The sequence below is a fragment of the Podarcis melisellensis genome, assembly GCF_964234715.1.
Source record: "Podarcis melisellensis genome assembly, chromosome: 17".
Lineage (NCBI taxonomy): Eukaryota > Metazoa > Chordata > Lepidosauria > Squamata > Lacertidae > Podarcis > Podarcis melisellensis.
Genome location: NC_138534.1, coordinates 33,888,496 through 33,912,908, shown reverse-complemented (window position 1 = coordinate 33,912,908; position 24,413 = coordinate 33,888,496). Strand labels below are relative to the sequence as shown.

General features: G+C 41.3%; 1 protein-coding gene and 1 long non-coding RNA gene across 4 annotated transcripts in view; one reads left to right on the top strand and one right to left on the bottom strand.

Annotated features, from left to right (window-relative positions):
- TEX15 (testis expressed 15, meiosis and synapsis associated) overlaps positions 1–18,265 on the bottom strand; it is a 31,212-nt gene extending 12,947 nt beyond the window's left edge. Inside the window, exons 1-6 of the mRNA XM_081893594.1 lie at positions 18,088–18,265; positions 11,645–11,780; positions 8,106–8,271; positions 6,985–7,231; positions 5,991–6,137; positions 1,768–1,930 (exon numbers count right to left, since the gene is read on the bottom strand). Coding sequence (XP_081749720.1) covers positions 1,768–1,930; positions 5,991–6,137; positions 6,985–7,231; positions 8,106–8,271; positions 11,645–11,780; positions 18,088–18,261 — 1,033 coding nt within the window. The 5' untranslated portion in view covers positions 18,262–18,265. The remainder of the gene's footprint in view (positions 1–1,767; positions 1,931–5,990; positions 6,138–6,984; positions 7,232–8,105; positions 8,272–11,644; positions 11,781–18,087) is intronic.
- A 128-nt stretch (positions 18,266–18,393) lies between these two features.
- LOC309360402 lies at positions 18,394–19,824 on the top strand. Of its 3 annotated transcripts, none has more exons than XR_014164105.1 (2): positions 18,394–18,546; positions 19,466–19,824. It is a non-coding gene; the product is annotated as an uncharacterized lncRNA (long non-coding RNA). The 3 variants fall into 3 exon arrangements; XR_014164106.1 differs by having other exon boundaries at positions 18,751–19,824; XR_014164107.1 differs by having other exon boundaries at positions 18,394–19,135.
- The last annotated feature ends 4,589 nt before the right edge of the window (positions 19,825–24,413 follow it).

The following is a 24,413-nucleotide window of genomic DNA, read 5'->3' as shown; positions in this document are numbered from 1 at the left end:
CCTATGACATCAAAGAACAGTTGCGAAGTATTGGCTACTGAGCAACTGAAACTTAAGTAGACAAATTGATGTGCCTAACACTTCAACAAATCATTAATCTTCTTTTTAAAAAGAACAAACTGAACATTCACAACATTCTGTGAGGAAAAAGGTCAGTCTGGATGGAAAATAACTTTGCATAGACAGACTTTAAGGAAAGAACAGCTACACGGACAAGGAGAGAAGATGGAAAGAGAAGAAAGGGAGAAAAGTTAGAGGGCATCTGACATCAGGCATGGGAAAGGAACAACTGGAGTGCATTAAGAGTGCACTCACAATGATTCATCTGCAGTTTTAATTTGGCACCATATGCAAGTCATGCTGCTTTCACCAGAGATTTAAATAACATCGAATTCAAGCTGTGGTTGCAAAGGCACAACTGGGAGCATTTGCTGCCATGGCTTTACCAGTGCCATGCGTGGCAACATACATCAGTTTAGCGACGGGTGGGTGTAGCCTGTCCAAAGCAGTGTTGCAAGCCAATTGGGGAGGCCTGACAAGCTTAATTATGCCAAAAGTTCCCCTCGGCTGGAATAGGCAGCAGGCTCATAAACAGGGAGGAATACCAGGAGGCAAAAATAAGGTGTATGTGGCGCTGTGGGGACACAGGTGGCGCTGTGGGTTAAACCACAGGACTTGCTGATCAGAAGGTCAGCGGTTCGAATCCCCGCGACGGGGTGAGCTCCTGTTGCTCGGTCCCTGCTCCTGCCAACCTAGCAGTTCGAAAGCACCTCAAAGTGCAAGTAGATAAATAGGTACCGCTCTGGCAGGCAGGTAAACGGCGTTTCTGTGCGCTGCTCCAGTTCGCCAGAAGCGGCTTAGTCACGCTGGCCACATGACCCAGAAGCTGTACGCTGGCTCCCTCAGCCAATAAAGCGAGATGAGCGCCGCAACCCCAGAGTTGGTCACGACTGGACCTAATGGTCAGGGGTCCCTTTACCTTTACCGTATGTATGTATGTATTACTCAGAAGTAAGTTCCAATGGCTCTAATAGGAATTCCTCCCAAATAAGTGTACTTAGGATTGCTGCCTAAAGGAAAGAAATGCAAGAGAAGGCAGATGAAAGCAATAAAAGGGGATTTTTAATTTCATTTTGAAGACCACTCTAGATCTAAGGACAGAAAAAGCTAAACCTTGTTGCCAGAAAGAGAGGCGAGACGACAGACAAGAGTACTAAGAAGGCAGGGGGAATTGGTAGAGAAACAGAATAGCTGAAGGACACAAGAAAAAAAAAGGCAATCTAAATAGACAAAGACTTGAGGAAACAGATGCATTCACATTAACCCATGGTTTGTCAAAGACTCGGGGTAGGCCAGTAGAGGGCATTATCTGTAGTGGGCCCTAAGCTGTGGAACTCCCTCCCCACGGAAGTGCATCTGGTTTCGGAGAATTCGGAAGACCCTTGCTTTTGACACTTGAAATAAGTATGTTTTCAGGGCCCATCTTATTTTTATGGCTATTAGCTGTTTTGAATTGTTTTCAATATTGTATTTTAATGCTGTTACCTGCCCAGGGACCTTAGGGCAATAAGAAACAAACAAACAAACAAACAAACAAGAGATGTTTCACAGGTGAGCAAAGCCCAGTGCCACTGTAGCATAGGGGAGCATCTAGAGTGGCTGAACAAAGCATGGTTAGGGTTAGGGTCATACAAAATGGGAGGAGGCGGAAACAGGCACGTGTATTAATTTAAGAATAAGAAATACACATTTATAAAATCAGCTTACCCACATGCTTAGGCAATTTTTGAGGTCTGCACTGCAAAGGTGTTGAAGCAGAGACAGTTGCATTTTTCTGATTAATGCGCTTTACTTCTATTACTGCATATGGAAGGCATTGCCTAGGCTTCTCCACTGGTTTTGAATGTTCATTGTATTCATAGAAATATATCTGCAAATATGAAAAATATCACAAGAATATCACTTGCAGGATTAGTAAAAGTGAATCCTAGACAAAGACTGCTAAAATAACTTCAGGTTTTGGTCATATTTCAGCAAAATTGACTTGTAAAACATCCACTAGTTTAAAATATATCTCACCTTCCATTTATAACATCATACAAAACTAAAATTTTAAAAAATCTAAAGTCAAACACTATAGTTATTGTGGAAACATTCAAATATTTAATGTAAGAGCTTGAATTACTAGTTATTTTATTTTATTGCAATTTCAATATTTGATTATAAGCTGCCTTAAACTCTGAAAAGGGTAGATTTTTTTAAAAATTTACATTTTTTATTTATATATATACCTGTTCCCTGTCTTACTGAGAGCAGTCTTTGCAGCTCAGCTGCACAGCCAACATTTCCGGCATCTAACACAGAAGACATAACTCTGTCTTCCTGTGCCAAAATTCCCACAAGAACTCGGGAGTCTATCAGCAATAAAGCTGGGCTCCCAGGCTCTCAAGTTGACCTGAGTGAAGGTTTGGCCCAGTCAGGTCCGCTCTGGGGTTATAAAGGTAGGGCTTGCAATGCGCTCAGCCCCAGAGTCTTCAGTTAGCACATAGGTGAAGAGCTGATTCTTGACAGGCTTAAATGGTCTTAACCAGTACTTTGAATGGGTAAATGAAACAGACCAGTAGCCAGTAAAGATGATAACAGTACTGTCATGTGCTTGTAATGCCCTAATACTAAAAGGAACATATTCTGCAGCAACTGAAACTTCTGAACCTCCTTCAAAGGCAGTCTCACATACAATGCATTATAGTAATCAAAATAGTAAGTCATACTGCTTCCCGCAGCAGTTTCCTGACCTGCCCCCATCCCAGTTGTCAGTCCTGCCAGAAGCAAGAGGCCTGTGTGCACCTAGCACCATAAAGGAGTCCAACTAGATCAATTACAAAGCATTATCCCTGTCTGTATGAACTCAAAATTATAAAGCAGGCATGTCCAACTCCCAAGAGACTGCAATCTACTCCCAGTATATATAAAAAAACCTGGCAGTGATCTACCCACTGTCATTGGAGGGAGGAGCGTGCGTGGGGTGGGTGGATTGCCCAGAGTTGTTGAGCTTTTTGGGGGGAGGGTTGCACAGAGTTTATAAACTCCCCCCCCCCCGTAACTTTTTGTACATGATAAGGATCCTGCGATCTACTGGTTGGACATCCCTGCTATAAAGCAATTGCTACCAAAATCATGAAAAGCTATTGTAAAAGCAAGTTGGTTAGAATGAAATCAACCCCCAAGCTGTTACAATCATCACACAAAACTCTTTAGCCATATGCAGACATCCACATCCCATGAGAGATGGTGGACTGGCCCAAACTCATCCCCTTCCATTCTGGTATTTGCACATTGGATTTCAGTTACACAAACACACACACCCCTTCGTTATTCTTTTTACGACTTTTTAATTTCTGGTGTTTGGCAAGTTATTCACTGTTCAGACTCATGTGCTCAGAGTAGGGTGACGATAAATGGGTGTCAATGCTCCGAGTCCCAGATTATGAACTGTTAAACTGGACAAGTTTCCATCCCTTTCTTATGTCTCCCACTTCTTCCGGCTATAGGTACTACTTGGTGAAAAGTCCCCAAATGGTCCTCCAAATTTCTTAGAAGGGTGTGTTTTTATGTAGCTTATAGAGCAGAATTTTCTCTCGTGTAGGTCTTGTATCCAGTTCTCTGTGTCTGGTGTGACTTGGGCTTTCAATGTTGGGAGGGTTATTCATTTTGCTGTGAGCATGGCTCAATGAAACCTTCCTTCCTGGCAGGTATGTAGCCAATTATTATGTTGGTGCCTCCTATTTAACACGGATTTGTCCAGGACCAAGTTAATTCTAGTCTGTACTTCTGTCCCAAAGGGTTTGATTACAGGACAGAGATACATTTGAAATAAAAGGACAAATTTTACTCATGTAAAAACACACTGATTCCCAGATCATCTGTGGGCCAGATTTAGAATGCGATCTGGCCCCCGGGCCTTAGTTTGCCTACACACGGTTTACATCAACAGCAATGATCTGTGGGTGTTAGGTCCATGCATCCAAAGTGTGTTGGTGTCCTGTAAGCCTGGAGGAATATTTTCTAAGTCTAATGTCATGGGTACCTGGTTTGACACAACACAGGTCCTTTTCCCACTGTGCAGTTATCAGACAGGCTTCTAATTCTTGGTTTCACTTATGTCTAATTGGCCTTAGGGTATTACATACTAATGTGTATAGGGACTTATTGAGTTTTCCTGAGGTGATGGTATGTGCTGTTTGCAAGAGATCTGGTGTGTCTGCTGCACTCAGGACATCGGGGCCAAAATTTTGCTCATATACTTTATTATCTTTATTATATTATCTTTACTTTAGATCTTGTGATTTATGTGGAGGTTGTTCCACTTAGTTGTGCATTTTCTGATGTTAGCTCAATTGGTAGAATATGAGATGCTAAATCTCAGGTTTTTGACTTAGAGTCCCCCATGGGCTTGAACTGTGAAAAGACGCCATAGAAAAAAAAATATGTATGTATGTTCGGTGAGAGATACTCACTCTGCCCATGCTTTTCTTAAGTCAAGATTTTTGGCATTTGGTTTGCTACTGCCACCCAGGCTTGTGCGATAGCAGCTATGATGGGGGTTTATGTTGCAGAGTTTCCCAGTTGCTTAGAGTCTAGTGCTGCCCAGCTGTTTAGCTGACTAAATATAGTTCTATCTGCCTACTGTGAGATAATCTGCTTCCTGTTGCCATTATGGAACTTGTGCAATTAGATAATACCATTTTTTTGCTCTATAAGGCTCACTTTTTCCCTCCTAAAAAGTAAGGGGAAATGTGTGTGCGTCTTATGGAGCGATTGCAGGCTGCACAGCTATCCCAGAAGCCAGAACAGCCTAAAGGTGTATAATGAAGGTGCTAGGCAAACCTCCCTGGGGAGAGAATTCCACAGACAGGGAGCCACTGCAAAAAAGGCCCGCTCTCATGTTGCCACCCTCTGGATCTCTTGTGGAGGCACATGAAGAAGGACCTCAAAAGATGATCTCAGGGTCTGGGTAGGTTCATATGGGAAGAGGCGGTCCTTGAAGTATTGTGGTCCTGGGCCATTTAAGGCTTTATAGGTCAAAACCAGCACTTTGAATAGGGCCCATAAACTAATTAGTAGCCAGCGCAGTTGGACCAGGATCGGTGTAATATGCTTAAACCCTCTTGCTCAGGTGAGCAACCTGCTTTTGAATTTTGCACTAGCTAAAGTTTCTGAACTGTCTTCAGAGGCAAACCTACATGATTGTCATAAATTTGGGGAAAGAGTTCTGCAGGTCCACTGAAAAAAAGCAGTGTGCCACCTGCAAAAGGGCTATCTTATACTTAAATCTTCAAAGATGAGAGCACTGTGGTTTGGGAGACATGCTATGGGTAGAAATGGGAAGCTGCACTCCCCCTAAAGCACCAAGTTTGCAGATTGGTAGTGTTTCTAGAGTTAACACTAGCAAGTGCAGACTGTGGTCAGGAGTGCTTTTTATCACCTTAAAGTATGATGTGCTCTTTGTGGGTCTGCTTTGAAAATGGTTTCAAAACTTCCATGGCTGCAAAATGGTCAGGTCAGAGTCTGTGTTTATTTCACATTTCAAATCCCATCACAACCCAATAGCAACAATAAATACCATTCCTCCCTTCTTCATCTGAAGACCTCCTCCAGAGAGGGGACCTTCCCTGTCATGGGGTCTCAGTTATGGAGTGCCCTTTTCAGAGAAGATAGTTTGGTGTCAACACGTCTTTTGGGTGCTAGGCAAAGACTTTATTAAGGTGGGCGTTCCAGCATGTTTTACAATTTTTACAAAAAAGTTTTCTAGTTTTGCAGCAGCCCCTGATGACTGTACTGTTTTTAAGTTGTATTCTGCACTCATAATAATAAATTAATAATAGAATATAAAAATTAAAAATAAAAGAACAAAGTTTCAAGAATACAACAAGCATAATGAAATATGACATCTGATTAGGTCGCATGTGCAAAAGTTAAGGATTCCCTACCAAAGAACCAATGGCCTGGTCCTCCAATGAATCCTTAACTGAAGGATGACTTCTGGACATGTGGCAATCAAATTTTGGAGTTGGATCCAAAGCAACTTTCTTCTTGCCTTTAGGAGGCTGAATTTTTTTCACTTTTCCTAAGAGAACCTATCAGATTAAATCAAAGAAAACATAGTTATTTTCAGTAAAATGCTCATATGATTGCATTCAGTTACCTAGCTGGACATACTTTCCTATGAAGTAAGTATATGGAACAAAGTTTTTTTAAACACAGAAAAAAGTGCCACTCCCCTTAAGCGCATATAACTTTTAAAAAAAGTCAATGTAAAATAATGAACTGTGAGTTAACGAACATGAAAATAAAATATACACCACAAATATCAAGAATGTACTCCTATATTCTGATTTCAGATGGAGGGTTTCTTTAAAAAAAAACAGTATGTGATTTTATCACTCACCCATAGAGGCTTCAGTATAAAAACTTAATAGCTGGAGTAGACATAACACTTGTCTAAATGCAAGATATTTAAATCCTGCATAGGAAATGAAAATATAAATTCTTGAGATTTTAGTAAAAATGTATATGAAACTGAGGTATACTAACCACTATTATCTGATGGTATTTCTGTGTTAGATTATGAATGAGGACTGCCTTTTCACTCAGTTTGAAGATGGCCTGTAATTACCTCTTTGTTGTGACTGGAACACACTCAGCGCTTAACAAATCCAAACTGCTCCTCCCAACACCATCGTCTGACCCACGCATTGAGACTATAAAGCTGCACCTGTCTAGCTGGCCTTGCGCATGGAGCCAGTAGCATTTCAGAGAACGGTCCCGACTTTCGGCATCCTACCTAGCAACCTAAATTTGGCTTCTGCATACAAAAATGCATTATAGTCAGGAAAAAAATCATTGGGATAAAAGATTCGGACATAAAACGACTCCTCATGCTACACACCTGCCTAGCATTTACCATTTCTGTATAAAACTTACCCTGAAAATAATGATATTTTCTATTGGGATTGAGTGTTCGGATGCATAATTCAGAGCAACATCAATGTGTCTGAATAAATATATGCCAAGTTGAGGATTTCCAAGTTCCTTCATAATTTTTAGTTGTTCTTTCTTGGAATGACCAGTGTGCAGGCCATTCTGACAAATGTTTGAGACTTCCTTGTTAGAGACAAGTAAAAAGCTAGATGTTTCTTTATCTTGCCTTCCTGCTTCACGCAACTTAGTCCTAGCAATGAAAAATAACACATTATACACATTTCCAAATAATTATATACATTTCAGATAAATGCTTCTTCACTTTCTTAGATTATAAGCAATTTCATAATACTGGTGTATTTGATTTTCTTTATACCCACTTGCAAGAAAAGGTAACAATCTGGCCCTGACCACATTGCAAATGGATGGTTGCTTAATAGTTGATGGTTTTCTTTAGTACATTGTAATTGGCTGCTTTAGTATGATGGCTCTTCTACATGCCATGGATTGTTTTATATCCAAGAAAGAGAGTCTGGTCTGATGAGTAAAGCTGCTGCCTATCTCTAAAACTGAAAAAATGTAATACTGTTAATCTTGTTATTACAACCCATTGAACCATGTGAGTTTCAAGGAGGTGGATGATTCAGGATGAATGGGCATGTATTTCCTGCAGAATGGAGCTTAGCATATGTGGTTCAGGAAGGCAGGTGGCCTAGAGAGTCACATCACGCAGTCCAATGTGTATGGCTCAGGACTGGAGAAGGAATTGCCTAAGCCCATGGGACTAGGAGAAACCAGAACTAAACTTCAGCATCTGTGTTCAATTATGACTATGGATAGCTAGTTGTGTGTGTGTTTGATTTTTCTGATAGGGATCCTATAGCTTTTGCACATGTAATGGACAAGCGTGTTGGATCTGGAATGGAGAAGACATGGGTTCAAACCCCAGCTATGAAGGGGCTCACTACGTGGGTTTGGGCAAGTCAATCTCTCTCTCTTTTTCATGTAATTGTTTTTAGAATACAGTGAGAAAACACCACATATAAACTTATTGGGAGTAAGGATGGAAGACAAATATGATAAAATAAAATGGATTAATTTCTCTTCATATAAGCACAATTCACCTCTTTGCGACAAACTCTTCTTCCAGATCTTTATTGTGAACCATTTTTATATTATTGAACTGCCACAAAGACTCGAGGTTACATTCTTTGTCAAGGCAACTTTGAATCAGCCGTTGTTTAATCTCATTACTGTCTCTCTGATTATTGGAACACTCCGTTAGTAAACCTAAAAACAAATAAATAAAAAGTTTTAAGAAATCTATTAGAATTACAGTCATGGGGATTACTAAGCAACATTCTTGGCAACACAGTGATGGTCACAGGCAAAAGAATCTCCCAAAGAGATTACTGTCAAGTTACAAGGTTTAGTAAAAAATCTCAGGAGAGAAAATCTTGCTTAAATTAGGTCATGGAAATTAATTCATTGCCAGTTAAAGTAGTATCTATGTTATACAGGGGCACATGTGACACTGCTTGGTTGAACTGGTGTGGTGGCATGAAGCATCCTGCTGCTTAGGTACTAAGGAGTTTCCAATCCAGCTTCTGTAAGGAAAGGGAAGCTGCCAGTTTGGCTTGGATTAAAATTTGCACAGAGGCAGCGAAAGGACTGAGAAGTGGTCCTAGGATATAAAGAAACCACGGGGTTCCTATTTCCTCTCCTGGCCCCTCAATATACGTCTGTGTTTCCACCAATCTGTGGGATACAAGGTGGAAAGGGTAGGATGGAAGGGTGGAGGGCGAGAACAAAACTTTAAAATAAAGAAATGAAGAAGGGGGGCAGCCAACCAGGAAAACACAGTGAAAAAACTTACTCAGATGATCTAGCAAACATGATGAAGGAAGGACTAGACAAAGGGAAAATCTACACAAAACAACCACTCAAGCAAGCATTTCTCTCCACACACACAAAAACATGAAGACCTAACTGTCCCTCTGGAGACGACATTGCAAGTTGAAGACCCTGCCTTTCTCCAGTAGGGGGAGTCATCCCTATTAGGAATGGTGTCCCCCTCTATGTGGTAAAAATAAACAGAAAAGGAAGAGAAAGGAAACTCAGGCAAGAATGGTAATCAGAAAGCAAGCTTTGAAGAAAATTCACAGTGCATAAGAACAGGTGTTATGGAAGGGTGAGAGACAGACAGACAGGAATTATAGGAAGGCTGGTCAACAGTTCAAAGAATATGGTTGCTTAGTCAGAGGAATTATGCTAGCTATGGCTTCTACTGTCATGGCAGCGTTGTGACCTTGCAAAAGTAAGGAAGCAAAAAGATGCAAAAACAGGGATATGGGATGTTCACATATTGATTTAAGCTAATTTGGCTGCAGGCTTTAAGTCAACCTTTATTTGAAAGAATACAAGTAGAAATTGAGAGAATTAAGATGGTTCATGTCCCTTTGTAAACCATTTTTCATGCATGCCCCCCATTGTGGCAAGGAGTCTTCCTGTGAAAGCTTTCACCTTTGTTCTTGACAACTAACTTTTTAACATGCACATGTTATAAATACGTAAGTCAATTGTTTTGCATCATACAGTTTTTGCATATTTATTGAGGTATACAAGAGCCTCTTTACTTTTCTTGCTCTTAATTATTTTTTGCTACAACCAAGACTACAATCATGACCATGTTTACTCAGAAGTAAATCTCAGTGAACTTCAGTGAGGCTTATTGCCAGGTAAATGGAGTTAGGATTTAGCCTTAATCTGCTACATTTTATGAGTTTTTAAACTCATTTGAATGTATCATTCAATGCTGTTCTTTCCCTATGGAAAGAGGTCCCTTTGTCAAAGTAGAAAGAATCATCTGGCTCTGACTACCCATTACTGACCACCTTAACTTTCTGCTTTAAAAGTGACATTAAATTTAAAATTATCTTCCTTTCCCTCACCGTTCAGATTTTCTTGACTTTTAAATGAACAGCTAAATGAAATGTGTTTGATGCCTGGGTGACGGAAAGGACATAGGATGGCAAGTTTATAGTGGCTGGGCTGGCAAAATCAAGGTAGCAAGAGCAGCTGCAATCCTAACCCCATTTACCTAGAAGTAAGCCCCTCTGAATACAATGGGACTATTAGACATGATTAAGTTTGCAACCATGGATAGCATTATGATCGTCAATTAGGCACTTCATTAACTTTGATTTTTAAGCCCTTTGTTGTTTTGCTGAAAAAGACTAACAGGGCATTCCCTGTAGAAATTAATTAAAATTGAAAGGCAATACACAGAGGTAACAAATCTGTAAATATCTGTTGGTGGTTGAGTCATGCATGTCTACGTGCTCTATAAAAGCTACATATGTTTCTGTGTTAGTAGATAAAATGGAACATAGACTTGTGCAAAATAAACCAACTGCAGTGGAAGAGAAAATATCAGATGAAAGTGCAGATAAATATTGGAACAGATTGAAGCATGTTTGTGCATCCCTAACGGGAGCAGCCCTTTTTCTCCGTACAATTACTCAGGAAGTGGTGGCACATCATAGTGGAGGACAATATTTAAAGAAGAAGGTGGGAATCCTTGCAGGAAGAACTACAATGGAACCTCTACTTACGGACGTAATCAGTTCCGGAGGTCCGTCTGCAAGTTGATCTGGGTCGCTGGTAGAAGCGCCGTTGTGTGCAGGTGCATTCGGCGGCAGCACACTTCTGCGCATGTGCAGATGGCGGCAGCCGCTTCTGTGTGTGCACAAACGGCAGAAGCCGCTTCCACACATGCATGAATCGCGGCAAACCCGGTATTTACTTCCGGGTTTGCTGCGGTCACAACTTGGATTGGGCTCAAGTAGAGCCGGTGGTAAGTAGAGGTTCTACTGTACTCAGAAGAATCTCACATCCTAGGCTCCTTGGGAGGAAGGGCAGGATTTAAATTTAATAATAATGATAATAGTATTAGCATCTGCCACTTCCCACAACTGGCAAGGATGCTTAAACACAAGTAAACCATTAAGATTATCTTTGCAAATGTGACTTAATTTTGAATCTGATACAGAATAATTTACAAAAACAAATAATTTGATCAATCTTTATTGAAAGATTATAATGGATAACGAAGGTACATCTCTGTTGGAGTTCACAGAATAGTATTATTGAATAAAAAGGCTGAAGATGGGATGAACTAGAATAAAAAAACGTTGAAAACAAGGATAAATCCAGCACAGGTAAAAGCTAAACCTAAAATTTGAAGGCCTGGCACAATAAAAAGGTTTGGATTTGTTGACTAGAACTGTAGTGACAAGGTCAAGCAACTCATTTTAGGGATAACAATCCATAACGTTGGTGCTATGGCAGAAAGCTCTGTCCTGTGGAACCAATAACTTTACTTCCTCCTGACAGGGATGCTACCACAGCCAATCATATGGGGAAATTCTTCAGAAGAGGGGAGAGACGAAAAGGCACAGGTAGTGTCAATTCCTATTATAAACATCAGAAACTGTCAGGATACAACTGACCTGGGAAAGTATACATTTCTGAAGTACAAAGACATGAACTGTTTGAAAATGACAATTTCTATCACATATCACATTGTTTCTTTGCTTAATAAATTATGGCAGATCTATAACACGTGATCAAAAATGAGTATTTTGTTATTTGTCTACTGTACCTTTATCAGGAGCTCTTTTAGGGATGGTAAATTTTTTCAAACGACTTTGATCTGACAAAAATATACCCTTTGTATTTGACGTTTTGTTTTTCTGTATCACTTCCATCTTTGGTTCCTTTTCTATTTTGTCTTCAACCTGAATCAATAATGAATTGCAGAAACTGTTATTAAAACTGTAACTTGCTTTTTCTTACTCCCTCCCAGTCTCTTTTTCTTTTGTCCCATAAATCTTGAGCCTGAGAGCAGGGAGTGTCCTCAATGAAATTTGTACACCACTCTGGGAACTCTTGTAGACTGAAAAGTGATAAAAATGCCAATAACTGTGGTAGTAGTAACATTTGCTTTCTACACAATTACTTTATTGTCTATAAATATCTTCCATCATTGCCCATTCCATTTCTATTTTTAATTCCTACTGCACCTGGATGTTCAGATTCCCTATTAACTCTGAAGCAAGAATGCCTCTTTTCCACCCCAAAAGTTTAATAATAAAAGAATGCATTTCAGTGTGGGCAAGTTAAGGCTCTCCCCCCATACCACTACCCTCAGTAACTGCCTACAGTAACTGCAATTAAATTGGGTTATCAGTTGTTACTTTTGTTTCGCACTGAAGAACATGCAGCAACATATTTAAATGAGAGACGCAAGTAGAAATTTAAATACGTGTAAGCATATTAAATTTAAGTATATGAAAAATTGCAACTGCTTTTATTCTTGCACTTTTATCTGAAGTATCACATTTCACAACTATGGTTTGTATCCTAATTTCTACAGAGTAGACCCACTGAACTAAATGAACCTAAAAAGGTAAAAGGTAAAGGACCCCTGACAGTTAAGTCCAGTAGCAGATGACTCTGGGGCTGCAGTGCTCATCTTGCTTTACAGGCCGAGGGAGCCGGTGTTTGTCCACAGGCAGTTTTTCCGGGTCATGTGGTCAACATGACTAAACCGCTCCTGGCGCAACAGAACACCAAAATCAGAGAAGTGCACGGAAACGCCATTTACCTTCCTGCCGGAGCGGTACCTATTTATCTACTTGCACTTTTCTTGGCGTGCATTCAAACTGCTAGGTTGGCAGGAACTTAGGTTAGTCTTATCCATTGATTTCAATGGGTATACTTGGACTGGTGTTGAATGCAACTCTATAAGGTAAAATAATCAACCAAATACTGTTATTAGTATTTCAGAAGCAATTCTGAGTGGTTTTTACAGCAGTAACTCTTGAGCTAAGGGAATGAATTATGGTGCGCTGTTATTTATGAACTAGGCACTAGAGGGAGATACAGTACATGTTTCCCAGCCAAAACAATGGCATAGAAGACTCCAACATTATTATTTTCATTCTCTACAAAATTGTATTCCAAGGACCATAAACTATTCATGGAGATCTATTAGCACCAAAGGCATCTCCAGCAATATGTAACATTTTGAGTATCAATACAACTGCAGACAATTTACACAACCAGTATTTATCACAGTGATATGCAGTCTATGGGGGTGAGGGTAAAGAAAAGTGTGTGGGCACACTGAATTACTGAAGTTGGTTACAAGTTTTTAGTTCTTTGTTTCTCTGGAAGATCAAAATACAGGTCAACCAGTCAAAGTCTGTCCTTGAACCTCTAAAACAAGCACATCCATTATTGGATGAATATAGCTTTCAAGATCAACACGAATTTTCTCCAATCAAAACAGTTATATGACCATTACAAAAAATAATATTTGGGCAAGCCCAAACACCCTAGAATCATAGAATCATAGAGTTGGAAGAGAACACAAGGGCCATCGAGTCCAACCCCCATGAGATGACACTGATTGATATATGACCAAATACTTTTGGTGCAAGATACTGTAAAGGGCTTGGGTACATGCACTTATCAGTGCCTTCTGCTCAGTGTGGCACTGGCCAAGATTCAATGCCATCTTATAGATAAAGTTTTTCTGGAGGTGTGGGTGTATGATTTGTGATGGCCCAGAGATTATTTGTGGGATGCATACTATCAGTGAGCATTCCAAAAAAAACTAAGATCAAGAACACATGAAGAACCTTGTTGGATCATTTCACAGTACCAGTCCAGGAATCAATCATTCTGTTTCCAGAGTGGCCAATCTAATATCTATTCAGGCTGGCAGGATTGGGTGGGGAAAGATCTTCAGATGTGCTAACGAAATAAATGGGACTCCTGCCTCCCCCAAACTCTTGCTGTGCTGCATAGCGCTACAGGGCTTCTAGACCCAACCCTGAACATTCAATAGCTAATAGGATACAGGCAAAGAGAGAATTCCAGAATTTTTCAGCTTCTCAGCATGCACCAAGCCAAACCCTAATTCTCACCGTCCAGGACACTGCAGTTTTCTTGACATGCTATCTTCCTAAACTCTGATTCAAAACCATCATTGAGAGTATGCAGATTAAGATCACCTGTAAGCATGTTGATATTTGATACTAAAAGGTCAGATTTAGCACACTGTACTGAGAAACTACTAATAAAGTTTTCTACTTTTTGAATAGCATTACAAAAATTATAGATCTGTGACAAAGAAGGTTTGTTTAGGAGTTTCTCCTAAAATGTACCCTTATGTTTAGAGGGCTATGAACTGTGCAATTAACATTGGGCACAAGGCATCCCAGAACAGCTGTCACTCAAAGAAGAGTTGTTTCCTTCCCTGAATATTAAACATACAGAAATATTTTTACAGTAACAAATTTCTGAAATCAAGCTTAGTTTATTTTTTATGTTTCTAGGAAGAATATGCATTTCAATGCAGAATAAAAAAGACAGACTAGTTACACCATAAAGTATGGCACAATACTAAACCATTGCCTATGTACCAATCTTACCAGACCTGCTAGAGCAAACAAAATTCTGATTTCTCTTTAAGAACTGCCAAACACAGTGTTCAGACTTTTTATATTTTTGACATGTCTGTTATGCTTTTGCTCTGTTCAATTATTTCCTCACACTGAGTTACCACAGTAGCAGCTGCTGATGTGGCAGCACTGTCCTGACCTCCAGTCTGCAGCTTACTGTGAGGAGAGGAACAAGGTGGTAATATGGTGCAAATGCACCAGTGGAGTTCATCCAGCGTTCCTGCTGGTGAATGTGCTCAATACCAACCTCAGCTCTCTTCTCAATAAGCCACAACAATGCTGAAGATGAGAATTCATAAGTACCACTCCTCCACCACATGCTACATTATAACGTTGAATACATTATAATATATAATACAGTAGAATATATAAAAATACTCTCTAGAATATACAATCTAATCAAAATCAGATTTAAAATCAGGATACACGTTTCATAGATCATGTATAAATATAGTCATATCCATGTAGCTTGAAAATAGAAACTAATTCAATTTTTTACCTATCTCCTAGTAAAGAGAATCATGTTTCTGAAAGCCATGCAGAAGTGAGCAAGTCTGCCTTATTATCTACGCAACATATTCAATTGCTTGTGCTGCATTTTGCAAATCTATTAATCTAGTTTGATGTGGTGTTCACTTTGATGCAATTAAGGACAGTTGACATATTCTATGTTTTGCCCCTAATAACTTTTCAGAAGTTTAATATTAAACTGCCTAAACACTTACAATGCATTTCCTCCCGCAAAAGAATTCTCAGCACTATAGTTTACCCCTCACAGAGTTACAATTCAAAGCAACCATTAACAAACTACAATACCTAGAACTCTGAGAGGAAAAAAAGTGTTTTGAATGTGATTTAAAGGTATAGCATGTAGACACAAGATTCCCTTATGATATTACCCTAACAAGTCACACAATTTAAAAGCTAGAAATTCTATAAAAGTGTAGAATTCTTAAACATACTCTCATTTATGTACTTTAATTCTTTTCTGGGTGGCAAGATAAAACATCCAAACATCAGCACTTGAAAATGCTAGTAACAAAACTGGTGTATTTTGTGTCTGTTAACTGTATAACATTTTCTACAGAATATTTGAACCAAAGGTATATTATGGTAATTATTATTCCTCCATTTGCTACACTAATTACCCCAACCCCTTACTTTCAGGAGTGGCTGGACCGTTTTGAAATATCACAATTAAAATATGCAAGCTATGAAAACCAAAACCAAGCAGAGATATGTTGCTTAAAGATACCTTTCCCACCAATTATTTGGGAAGATTTTCGTTTCTTGGAAAGGATTTTCAATACTTCCTTTCATGGGAAGATTTTCTTTTTTAAAAAAATTTGGATTGGAAGTTACTTAACTCTACAGCAAATGAAACACTCCATCAACAATGAATCAAACCAAACTGTCATAATATAGTTGTTTTTTAACCTTTTGAGAATATATTTGTCTATTATGCAAACAAACACAGGCCACAACACTATGCTAGTTTAAAGTAAAAGTTTCTAAAAAGATCTAAAACTCAATCAAACTAACTTCAGAAACCCCACTGATTGTTAAAAAGGATTTTCTTCTTAACCTGTTCAGGGTTCATTTAAGTCTTGCATTTACTTTGTTTTAGCTATGAGATTCACCTTAAGGAACAAGGACAAAGAGTGGGAACTTTGCATTTCTTCATTGTAATTTTAGAAAACCTAATAAAGCAGTTTTTTTTAAAAAAAGCAAGTAAAAACAATATCAATCAGCAACAAATTTCTGAAAATGCTTTACACAGGTAAAGTAACTAGCTGGATACGTGAGAATAAACTATCATAGGCAGGAATAGGTTCACCTAGTGATCACTTTTACCTTATGAACTTCAGCGAATATATGCATGCTCTCAAGTTAAATAATCATTTTCAAAGTGTTACCAGAGGGGACAGCATTACAGCAAATTAGGCTGCGATCTTCAACCTCTTGCACTGAACTTAATTTTCAGTAAATTATGATGGCCCTACATACTCTTCCAAACAGTAGTGGGAGCAGTTCAGCAATAAAACAAGAAACAAACGGGGGATGCACTGTGTAAATAACACATCACCAGTTAAGTTAGCCCTTAAAATCATTTAATCCCCTTAAATATATTTATTAAGGTAAAAGGGTAATTCCTCCCACTAAATTCAACATATATGTATGGGCAACATGTAGGTTTTAATTTGAGTGAACTGAGGGCATGGTGTGATTGCTCAGAACCAAAGGCAGATCATTTATTCTAGATTTAATAACATGGGTACCTAGATGGGTGTTTTTTAATTGTTACGATTGAAAAGGACCCAAAATGCAAACTGGACTAACTACTTTCACATCAAATAGACAGACAGACATACCAACCAACCAAACAAAAACACACACACGTTCCAACTTTCAATTTCAGAACTGTATTTCTGCTTTCTAGAGACAGATGGCTTAAGTTTCACAACTTGTAACTACGAACTTCCACAGTAATACTCAGGAGCACCGTCCTTTATTCTTCCTTCATCCCCAGCCCTACCACTGATAAGAGACACGAAATCCAAAACCTGCTGCGCACATGGAACCTTTTCCTCACCACTATCCAAGAGTTGGAGCAAGAACCTAAATCTTACCACTACCAAATCTTAACACTACCAAACAAAAGTGAAGTGACAATAACAGCATTTACTTTATAACCTCAGCGAAGTCGAGAAACAAGAGGGCTTCGCGGGGATTGGGGAAATAAACAGGGTCCAGATCCACCCGGGGGGGGGGGGAACCACTCTCACAAAAGTTAAATGTGCCCAATTCGGTTCCGCAGCAGGGCATACAAGTAGCCACTAACATAGACGGCACCCTTTTATATGTATAAAAGGGTGCCGCCTATGTTAGTGGTCACGAATTTCGCAGAATTTTACAGTGGTACCTCGGGTTAAGTACATAATTCGTTCCAGAGGTCCGTACTTAACCTGAAACTGTTCTTAACCTGAAGCACCACTTTAGCTAATGGGGCTTCCCGCTGCCACCGCTGCTGGGCGATTTCTGTTCTCATCCTGGAGCAAAGTTCTTAACCCGAGGTACTATTTCTGGGCTAGCGGAGTCTGTAACCTGAAGCGTCTGTAACCCGAGGTAGCACTGTATATAAAGGGGCGCTGCGAAATTCGTGGCCATGGGACTGGCGTCAACGGCTATTGGCCCGGGCAGTAAAATGGAACCTCCAGGTTCAGGAGCAGTTTGCAGGCGCCGTTGCTGAGCAACAAGAAACGTGAGGCGGTTTTCCCTCAAGCCCTTCTTGCCCTCGGCTATTAGAAACGGGACTCCGGGCCAGAGGGATCCACAAGTGCAAGCGTCGACCCACAGAAAACAACGGAGGTTAGCTAACCGCGAGGGACTTCGCCGTGGATTTCAACGGGTCACCCCGTCGAGTGCGAGGTTTCGCTCGGGCTGAGGGGCCAGCAGGAGACCCGCGGAGGGCCAGAGAGAGAGAGAGATTAGCCGCAGGCGGGCGCCGAAGTGGGGAAACCGCGCGAAGCCGTTAGCCGACCCCCGCGAAGGCACCTGTCGGCCGGTCACTCACTTTCTCGTCTCCGCAGCCGCCGTCCCTTTTCCCCGCTCCTTCGTCGCGTCCCGTCGGCTTCAAGCATCCCTCCGGCCTGCGCTTCGAATGCGAGCTTTTCAGGGCGCCGGCAACGCCGGCTGTCGCCACAGCGTGCCCGGCCTCGGTCCGCTGCTGCCGCGCCACAGCCACCATCGCGGCGGCCGGTGGGCGAATGGAGAGCGCCGGCTCCCGCAGCGGACTTTATAAACTCCGCCCCCGCCACGTGCAGCGCGCGGTGCGAGGGAGGGGAGGAGCCAAGGGACGGAGGTTCTCGCGCTCCGAAATAACCGCTCTCCTATGCCCCGCCCCCCCGAAGCCGGTTGCAAGCATATTTTATTTTATTTTATTTTTCGCCTCTAAGGCGTAGAGCGAGCCCAAGGACGGTTGGTTTGACCAGCCATAATAAACCCCAACCACACTGAACAATGGCATAAACAAGTGAGGAAACTTCACCACAAACACACACTGTCCAAGCAGATTGGAAATTCCTGAGATTAGTACAGTTCAAGGCAGCACCTCAGAAGACGTCGGATATTATAGGACCTAGACAACACTTTCTGTCTCGTTTATTTTCAGTTCCAATATTTTAAAAGCTCCCCACCCACCCCCCCATTCGTTCTTTCTCCCATTTCTTCCTCACAGATCTGTGGCTTGAAGCCTGTGCAATTGCAAAGTTCTTACGGAAGCTGAATTTCATGACAATTTGGTCAAAAAGAAGGGTAGAAAAATAACACAACTAGACACACCGCTTTGCCCTGGTTTTGAGATGCGTGTTTCCAGGACCCACGCTGTTTTTTTTTTATGTGCGTGATTGCATTTTGTAATCGCAAGTTGTTTCTAACGCTGTATTTTAAATGGTTGCAAACTAGGGGTCTGGGTTAAAGGCGGATCTACACGGATCCTCATGGATCCTCCGCTTTTTAAAAAATAACTCCAACAAATCCGCAACCTTGCAACCCGCCCTGGGACCTCAGGGTGAATAGTGGGTTATTTCTGCACCAGGTTTCCCATCCCTACAGGTTTTGTGGTAACAGCAGACGAAAGCTTACAAGTTCACTCCTTAACATCAGGTAAAGCTAGTGTAGACGCCTAGCTGAAACCCTGCAAAGTTGCTGGCAGTCAGTGCAGACAATACTGAGCTTAGGTGGACTAATGGTCTGACTTTGTCAGCTTCTGATTTTCCTATGTAATGGGTTGCCATATTTTTTTTAAAAAAACTACAAACCAGGACACCTCAAAAGTTGTTGAGCTTTTTGTAGTAGAAGCGACAAATTTTTTTGAATTTTGGAGCTTTGGGGGGGCATTTCTGGCACAATTTAACCCTCTTTGATGGAGATTTATCCGATAAATATTCCAGGATGCCATTTTCAGAGGCGAATTCCAGGACATGTCATGGAAAATCAGGACGTATGGCAACCCTAGACTGTGTAAGGTCTATGCTGCCTCATTCCTTGATGCAGGCCAGAATTTCGGAATGCTCTGGGAGAGGCATAGACAAGTCTGGCCCAAGACTTACAGAGAATCCTGTAATAAACTTTTAAACAAATCTCTTCACTTACTCTAAGCCTCAGTCCAAGTTCTTCATTGAAAAAAGCCCCAGGTTTCTGAGTACAATAGTAATGTGCAGAAACCAGCAGAGGAAGCTATTTGTGGTATGGAGAGTTTTCAATGGCACGGTAGAAATATCCGAGGCATAAATATATGCCAATTTATTTATTTCATTTTAATGGCTTTTTACTTAGGATTATAGATGCAGGCTTGCTGAGGAAAAGAAAGTTCCAGCTAACTAGCCAAATTTGCCACCTTTATAGAAAGCGTGCTGCAAGTTTGGTCAGGGTCACAGTGACTCTGCAGAAAGAAACCCACTTAGCAGCTGTGGGATCTTCTTGCTTCCAGGCCCTCTATTGCTGGGGGGGGGGGATTGGCTCTCTCAGCCCTGACTGGCTAAAGGGGAAATCTACTCTCCTGCATCCAGGCTTGATCTGTTTAAAAACTGATCTTTGGACTGAGTTTGGATCCTCTTTGGATTAAGGATCATGTTTCTGCCATCATGTGCTGGATGCAGTTTGGTGGTGGGCTCTGTGGTGAATGCCGTTTGGTGGTTGCCCAGTTTTTAAAAACTCTGTGCATTTATGTTTTACAGGGTGCGAAAAAAGGGCTTTGCACCTTTATACAATACAGTGGTACCTCGGGTTCAGTACTTAATTCGTTCCGGATGTCCGGACTTAACCTGAAACTATTCTTAACCTGAAGCACCACTTTAGCTAATGGGGCCTCCTGCTGCTGCCGTGCCACCAGAGCACGATTTCTGTTCTGATCCTGAAGCAAAGTTCTTAACCTGAAGCACTATTTCTGGGTTAGCGGAGTCTGTAACCTGAAGCGTATGTAACCCAAGGTACCACTCTATGCATGTGTGCTTGGGCCCAGGGTCTTTTGCCTCACCATCCCCACTACTGACTCCCTGTTGCTACTCAGCTTCAAAAAAATATATATTTTAAATGTCCCCCAATTCATTGAAAACAATATGGCAACCATAGGTTAATGACTTTTTGTCATTCTTCACAACTTCTATCCCAGGTGAGGCCCTGGCCTGGCATCTTCCCTTCAATACTCAAAATATTATCCAAATTCTACCCTTTATTAATTCACCAACACTTGCTGTGATGGGTGCTTGTATGTGTAAGGTAAAGGTAGAAAATTTTGATGGAAAGGCCATATCCCCTGGGCCCACTGCTGATTATTATAAAAGGCATACTATTTTTTAAAAATAAATTGTTATTCTATCATTTTTTGGGGGGGGGTGATGTGTTAGTTTCCTTACTTGCTGCTATTGGCCTTGCTTCATATGCTTTGCCTATGCTTAGGACAGGATCTGGTCCCATTGCCGTACATTTGATAGCTGAATATTTATTGCTGTTATACACGGGAAACTGAGAATTATTTCACAACTTGATGGGCTGTAGGGAAATAGGAGTTATGGCACATACTTTGATTAGGAGCTTTTGGGAACTGAGGCAGCCTGTATCTGCAAACGTCTTGGCTACAGCAAAATATGGTACAATGTTGGGGGCTAACTTTGAAGGAGTGGTTTATTACCAGCATTTGTAAAATTTTGTTCTGAGATTGGGAAAAACATCCAAAGAGTTATGAAAGGGAGCCACCAGTTGCCAAATGTTTCCATGGTTTCTGCTATTTTTATTTAATTAAATTTATATTACATTTCGTTTGCATACATCCATATACATTTTCCATCCATAATTCAGGCTTAGCCTAAGAATAAGCAAATACATAAGAGAAAACAAAATTACATAACCACTTAATATATTTCCCACCATCCATAATCCCTATTTGTTGTGTTTAATTATCAAACCTTAAAAATTCTAAAATGTTATTTGACTTCCGCCTACTACTTCAGTGTGAGTCAATTTTTTCATTTCCTTACCTGCCTTCTTTAAATGTTTCCACTTTCTTGGTATTAACTTTCTTGGTTATAATAGCTGTTTTGTCTTTTGCAAAAATTAATCAAAGCGTAATAAAGGTTTAATTTGCAAACAATGTTTTTCTAGATAGTTTTTATAACACTCCCATTCCTTAAGAAACTTTTGGCTTGTTCTATTCCTAATTGTTTCTGTCTTTTTTAGCTAGCTGTATACAGGTATATTCAAATAACTTTACTTGCCATTCCTCCTTTTCCTTCTGCTGGAACTGGCCCACACTCAGCAGCCACTTTTTACCTCCTGCAAGTCACCTGACATCAGGAGATTAAACTTCAAAAGAAGGGTTATTGTTTAAGTGCTAGCTAATTGAAAGCAGCTGTGGTGGGGAGTGTACACCAGGACCTGCCTTAGTATACTGTAGAAGCCCTGCTGCTCTTTCCCTCCTGAGAGCAGGGCACAGAAAAAGTGAGGCGCTGACTTTGCAGCAGCTTGGCCCTTGCCTACCCTGCTGTCTCAGCCAGCAGGTGTTTGCGTATTTTGTGCTACAATAGTTTGACCTGTGAAATATCTGGTTGTAGGTCAGAGTGTTTGTGCTGCTTATGAAAAGGTAAAGGGACCTCTGACCATTAGGTCCAGTCGTGGCCGACTCTGGGGTTGCAGCGCTCATCTCGCTTTATTGGCCGAGGGAGCCGGCGTACAGCTTCCGGGTCATGTGGCCAGCATGACTAAGCCGCTTCTGGCGGACCAGAGCAGCGCATGGAAACGCCGTTTACCTTCCTGCTGGAGCGGTACCTATTTATCTACTTGTACTTTGAGGTGCTTTCGAACTGCTAGGTGGGCAGGAGCAGGGACCAGACAACGAGAGCTCACCCCGTTGCGGGGATTCGAACTGCCAACCTTCTGATCGGCAAGTCCTAGGCTCTGGGTTTAACCCACAGCGCCACCTGCGTCCTGTGCTGCTTATAGCTGGTGCTAAACATTTTGTGAATCTTTGTACTTTTGTCCATTTACTGTATTTATTTTCCCTGATTTGAACTATAAAATGGTGGTTTTCTTGAGTCAAAAGGAGAGTACCCCTAAACAATTTTTTTTAAAGCACTGCTTATAGCTACAGTGGTACCTCGGGTTACATACGCTTCAGGTTACATATGCTTCAGGTTACAGACTCTGCTAACCCAGAAATAGTGCTTCAAGTTAAGAACTTTGCTTCAGGATGAGAACAGAAATCTTGCTCCAGCGGCGTGGCAGCAGCGGGAGGCTCCATTAGCTAAAGTGGTGCTTCAGGTTAAGAACAGTTTCAGGTTAAGTACAGACTTCCGGAACGAATTAAGTATTTAACCTGAGGTCCCACTGTATTATTATTATTTATTGAGAACTTAAAAATGGAAAGCATAATGCTGGTAGTCAACAAAAGAGGTTTAAAGACTGTCTCAAGGCAAACCCCTCTGCTTATGGTGTGAATGGTGGTACATGAATGCTCCTGGGTGGGCAGGTAGCAGGGAGAGGTTGAGATGCTGCCCCAATTCCAGTGGTGGTAGGCAGGGGAAGGCACTGACTACCATCTGGGGCAGAGACCTAGGTGTTGGGCCTCTTTTCCTTGTTCTAGTCCTCTCACTTCACTGGATGTCACTGGTAGCATATCTACTAAGCCCTCTGGTCTGGTGGTGCTGCTGCTGAATGCCAGATCAGTCTGTAAAAAAACAATGTTCACCCACAACTTGATTGTGGATAAGATGATTTGGCTTGCATTACCAATACTTGGGTGAGGGAGCTGGACGGGCATGTTCTTAGCCAGCTGTGCCCACCTGGGTTTTCTGTACTGCACCAGACTAGACTGAGAGGTTGAGGTTGGGGTGCAGCTATTGCCTATAAGAACACCATCTCCTTGACCAGGAAGTCTCTTGATCCTGGGATGGGCTTAGAGGGTCTGCACCTGATCAGAGAGAATGAGGATGCTGCTGGCCTACCAACTGCCCTGTTGCCTGGCAGTGTTAAGTTGTGGGTGAACATATCAGACGACACAGCGATTCTTCAAACAGCTCTTGTTTATTCACAGGCCAGAACAGAACTGAACTGAAGGGTTCAGCCAGCCTGCTTATATAGAGCTCCACTAGAACGCAACAGTAACCATTTTCTGTAACTATCCAATCACTGAACGTCACTTTCAATCCCTTATTTGCATATGTGGACCTGAACTATCTACAGTATCCCCCTTCTGGCCCAGAGTGAGAACTTCAGTACATAACAGGCAACATCTCTGATCTGCTGGCCATGGTAGTCTCTGTGGTATTGTTGGAGGACCCTAAAACGAGAATTCTGGGTGACTTAAATATCCATGGGGAGGCTGCTGTCAGGCCAGCTTGAGACTTCATTTTCTCTATGACAACTATAGGTCATTCTCAGATGGTCATTGGTTCAGCACCCCAGCATGGCACACCCTTGATGTAATATTTGCTCCAGGTGATATGAGAGAGTGCAATGCATCCCCTTGTTAGGTCAGACCAGTATCTGGTCAAGTTTGGACCAACAGGGACACTCCTCCCCCCTGTAAGGGTGGGGCCCCTGTTTGGGGGGTTCACCATCAGAGACTGATGGAACTTGATGTGTTTTTAAATGCCTTAGGGGACTTGTTAGTGGAGAAAACTGATGACCCCAGCAAAGCTCTGGTCTCACTATTGAATGGCAAGGTGAAATGGGTGGCCGTCACAATTGTTCCTGAGCATTGTCTCTGGCATTTTGAAGCCAGAGACCTGAGGTAAAAGTCTTGCTCTGAAGCTCACCAACTGGTAAGAACACATAATCTTTCCTGGGAATTGTAGTTTTGTTAAAGATCCTGGGGGGGACGACTACAGTTTCCAGCATTATTTT